General features: G+C 38.5%; 1 protein-coding gene across 2 annotated transcripts in view; it reads left to right on the top strand.

The window, feature by feature from the left end:
• ntpcr (nucleoside-triphosphatase, cancer-related) overlaps nucleotides 1-541 on the top strand; it is a 4,611-nt gene extending 4,070 nt beyond the window's left edge. For both annotated transcript variants that reach the window (XM_014005897.1, XM_014005898.1), the window contains one exon: nucleotides 108-541. In XM_014005897.1, coding sequence (XP_013861351.1) covers nucleotides 108-185 — 78 coding nt within the window. In that variant the 3' untranslated portion in view covers nucleotides 186-541. The remainder of the gene's footprint in view (nucleotides 1-107) is intronic.
• The last annotated feature ends 4,427 nt before the right edge of the window (nucleotides 542-4,968 follow it).

The following is a 4,968-nucleotide window of genomic DNA, read 5'->3' as shown; positions in this document are numbered from 1 at the left end:
AGATATATATAGATACATAGATAGATATATATAGATAGATAGATAAGCCTTGCTTCTACATGAAATGTGTTTATTAACCCCTAAATGTCTGTTTTGTTCTCATCAAGGTGACTAAAGAGAACAGAAATGTTCTTCTACAAGACGTTTTAACAACTCTACAAGAATGTTTGAAGGCTTCAGCGTAAACTCAAGCTTTGAAGAGAAAACCTCAACATTTTCTTTATTTTTATTTTTCCTGACAACTCTTCTTCTGTGTGAGTGTGTAGCTTCACACAACCAGACTGTTTAAAACCAGGCAGTAAAACGAGGAGCGTCCAGAGTCACGAGTGTGTTTAAGTCTACAACTCAGTTTCTGTGTTTTTCCTTTAACCTCCAAATGGATTGGATGCTGAATAATTGATTTTGAGACGGAGCACAGCGGAGGGAATTATTCATTTAGAGCAGAAATTCCTGCTGAACAGCTCCTGTGTGAGCGAGAGTCCAGTTTTCTTTTTTGTCCATTAATAAGTGATGATTTAAAATAAAGAAAAGTGCAAACAAAGCAGAGATCTTGTTTCTTTCTCTTCTGGTGATAAAATAAGTAAAAGACTGAAGCTGTTTGTTCTCCTGTCCATGTTTAATGAGATTATATTTTAGCATGAAGGACTTTTGAAATGTCGAAAATGTGTTTCTAAAGGATTTTCCTCAACAGTGAAAGGTTTAATGCTTCAGAGGAACTTCAGAGTCTGCTTTAAGACTCTGTTGATGGTTATCATCTGTAGCCAGAGGGATCTAAAGTTGCTTTTCAAGAACTAAATAAAAGTAAAAATACATTAACAGAAAACAACTTTGGTAAAAATGAATTTTATTGATWAGAAAAGTACTGAAGTAAAAGTCAAAAACAACTCTTTTCATTAGTTCTGCTCTTATTTAAATTTGTACCGAGGTGCTAAATTTTACAATAAACAAGTAAAAGTATCATTTTTATGTTTTGAATAAAACAAAATAAAAGTTACCATTAAAAAATATACTTTGTAAAATTACAAATCCTAATAAAAAATTACTTCAGTACTGTAACATAGTAGATACTATGTACCTCAGAGCTGGCCCGTGGCATAGGCAGTGTAGGCAAACCCTAAGGGTGCCGTCCATCTGGGGGGCATCACAAACGGGACTAAAAAAATCTTTTATGACTTTTTTTTTTATCAGAGACTAGTTGATTTAGTCTGCAGAATAATCACTCAAGTTTATGAAAATGCAAAATATTTTATGCTGAATGCATCATATGATGCAGTCAAGACTAACTTCTGAGTAAATAAAAAACAAATTATGGAGAATGGAAGGTTCAGTTCTGATCTCAGATAAAGTTCAGGTTAAAGTCTGGTTCTACCTTCATAAAATACTAATTTTATGTTTTATTAATCCCAGGATTTTAGTAAAATCCTCTTCAAATGACTGAAAAATCAAGAGTTTTGAGTAAATCTTTTACTAGTTTTTTGGGGGGAGTATACCCCTAAACCCCCCTAGAACTGCTTCAGTCCACAGCTGCTGGCAGGCAGGAGGCAAACTTCTGGTATTGTGTTCCAGATTAATTGTTTTTAACTATTTTAATTGGACAACTTGGTTTCTAAAGATAAAAATAATATAAAATAAACTTTCATTTGGCATGTGAGTGTATGTTAATGCGTATTGAGATTAAAAAAATTGCACAAGAGGAAATCTTGTGGATCAGAAATCAGCTTGATCTGAAATCTTGCCTCAGGGCCAGCCCTGCTGCAGGCAGTGTGTCTGTCAGCAAAACATTTCATGAATCAGTCAGATTTAATGCAACCTACGTAATACGTAAAATTTAATCCATAAAATCATCCATAATGTTGGGGGGGTAGTATTATACTAGGATAAATATTTTTACTTGCGTGTTTTAATCGGCTTCATTCACAAAATGCCTGAGTCCGGAAATGAGACCGCGTCGTAAAAAAGCAGTTGAAACAAGCTCACCTCTGACACTCCTCCGTGCTTCAGAGTGAGATAATAACAGATCCAGGCAGGCGACATGGTATGAAAACAAAGGGGGGGCAGTCCTGCACTTTAGTAATGATAACGAACTAAAGACATTAGCGTGTGACCGAGCCGCTCCTCAAACAACAACAAACACATGTTCGTCTGTAATGGCTGCCGTCTACTGGTGTTCTGAAAAAGTTTGTATCCCTGAAAAAAGTTTCCCCACCAGAGGGGGCGCTCACGAGTAGGAAGTAATCTGCTTTTCCCCCATAAGATGGTCCAAATCTCATGTGAAGTCTCTGACTTTTGTRTTGGCGCCTCCTGGTGGACTATGTGTAAAAAAAAAATCATATGATGCTGCTACAGCTGATATATATTTGTTGTCAAAATACCTTTTAGTACATATGTTGTTAAAATAAAATGATTTTTTCAATGATCATTTTACTGATATGTATAAAGACTGCAAAGGATGAAAAATCTTGAAGTCTGTATGAAATTGGAGGTAGTTTGAGGATTCATTTTTTATGCTTTTTAAGCTCAAAAAAGTGGGGTCGTATTATACATGAGATCGTATTATACACGAATAAGAAATAGACTTCGATTACTTTCATACTCACTGGTGTGAATGTGAAGGTAATCAATATTCATGTTGCAGGGAAGCGTCTGAGCCAGATGTCTGTGTGGAACACTGCACCCGTTATCTCTCCACTCAGGGAGAGGACAGGAACACAAGGAGCTTAGACCAACAATCCAGGACAAAAGGGATTTTACTGGTTTGAGGGGGGGTGGGAGGTGATGTGCAGACTTCAGTTATTGCTCTGTGTGGTTCTGCCCAGGAGGCATTCTGACAGCTGTAGGGGGTGGGGTGGAGGGTTATGATGTATTGTGCCAAAAGGCCGAACACTGCTCCGGTGTTTCAGAAGTCGCAGATAAAATATCTGCTTCCAGGGAGGATTTATCTCAAAGATGTTTGAATAAATAAACTCGTCAGAATTTCTCCAAGCAGAAAATCAAAATCTCATAAACCGGGGATGGGCAACTGGAGGCCCGCGGGCCACATCCGACCCATAGGTGACTTCCGTCCGGCCCTTCAGTGGAATTTTTTTTTACTTACAAAAAAGCACTAATGTATAAAAATCTCCCAGTGGGACTGAATTAGTTGTAATGACAAAGTTCACCACGAGATCCAACACAGACGCCGCCTCTCGCACATGTATTCTGGTCAGGAAAAGGCTATTAGCATAATTTAGTTACTTTACAACTCTGCTTTTTAGCCAGAAAACAGCTGAAAGAATCAAACTAAAAATTCCTCTCATTGACCTGTTGTTAATTTCAGCTGTTTTATTTCTAACACTAACATTTACAGACTTTTGTTGTTCTCTGGGACTTTTCCCAGATTTGTTGCTGCCATCAAATTCAAAAAGATTTATGTTTTTTTTTTWAAGATATTACTGTGCAGTTTGATGTGTTTACTATGTTCCACTGTGGACACAATAATTGCTTTCTGAGTTTTTATTTCTGCTTTAAACAACATAACCTTTTAGGAAATGAAGTTGCGAATCCAAACGACTGCGTCCAAACGATCCGTAGTGTTGAAAACAATTTAGTGCCTGACTGAGCTAATCAGGCGATCGTATATCCATTAGATCTCAGTTCTTAACAGCTACACAGTAATCCACTCTGCTGCCCACCACTAAAACCTAAAACACTTTTCCCATTACATCGCTTTCATGAGCTCCCCAGGTCCGCTCCAGGCAGAAAGCGTTGGGTTTCAAAGCCTTCTTAATGACTGCAATTTAACATTTTGGAGCCTACAGGTTGAAACCCTAAAAGCAAAATTCAAAGAAAATAAAGAGCAGCATTGATTTTATGTTCTGTCTAAAAATACAGCAAAAGAAAAGTAAGGTTTTTTTTATTTTTTCWTAAAAGTTTCATGATTTCAGTCTAGCAGTTCCTTTGTTTTGAACAACTTTGCAACACATCCTGGTGAAAATCTGTCATTTGTGACGAGCTGTGCTTTCCCTCCAGAGGCAGAGGTCAGGGCCTGAGGACGTCTTTCTCCTGTTACGATACGCTGACGGTCCCTTCTGATCTCCCTGAATGCAACACGACCTGGCTTTAACCTCAGCTGTGGGAGGATGTGTCATGTGGTCAGACATTTACAGGTTAGACAGGAGAAACAACAAAATGTGCAGGAGCGCATGAACAGTTGGTGCTGGCCAGTTTCCAGTTTGTCTGAACATGACCCCGCCCCCCAGTCAGACAGAAAAAAGCCTCCAGAGTGTGCTGACATGGTGAGCTGTTTACTGTTTCTGCAGGGGAAGACACGTACACACAGACACACAATGTAGGAGCTGTCAGCGACTTGTAAAGGGGTCAAAGGGCAGAGAGGACACTCGGATCTGAGGCAGGGTGACCAATCGATTGGCTGATGTGGCGTCCCTCAGGGCGCCAGAGGATGTAGCCGTCACTGCAAACATGACTGAGAGGAAAACCAGAAAAATATCTTTATTATGAAGGTACAAACCGCTGTATAGTGTTTTACCACTTTAAGCTAGCGTTAAGCAACATTTACCTAGTGTTGTACCACATTTACCTAGTGTTATACCACATTTACCTTGTGTTGTACCACATTGAGCTAACATTTAGCTGCCACTTTTAACTTGTTTTATCATTTTTACTAGTGTTGTTCCACTTTGAGCTTCTACCTTACCACTTTTAGCTAGCATTTAGCTACTTATAATCTGTGTTGTACCACGTTTAGCTAGCATTTAGCTATTTATAACCATATTGTACCAGTTTTAGCTAGTGTTGAACCATTTTAGCTAGCATTTAGCTACATATAACCCATGTTGTACCACTTTTAGCTAGGATTTAGCAACTTATAACCTGCGTTGTACCACTTTCAGCTAGTATTTAGCAACTTATAACCTGTGTTGTACCACTTTCAGCTAGTATTTAGCAACTTATAACCTGTGTTGTACCACT

Source organism: Austrofundulus limnaeus, unplaced genomic scaffold (genome assembly GCF_001266775.1).
Source record: "Austrofundulus limnaeus strain Quisiro unplaced genomic scaffold, Austrofundulus_limnaeus-1.0 Scaffold33, whole genome shotgun sequence".
In the NCBI taxonomy this organism is placed as follows: domain Eukaryota; kingdom Metazoa; phylum Chordata; class Actinopteri; order Cyprinodontiformes; family Rivulidae; genus Austrofundulus; species Austrofundulus limnaeus.
The sequence above is the reverse complement of the archived record's forward strand: the minus strand, read 5'-3'. Positions and strand labels throughout refer to the sequence as shown.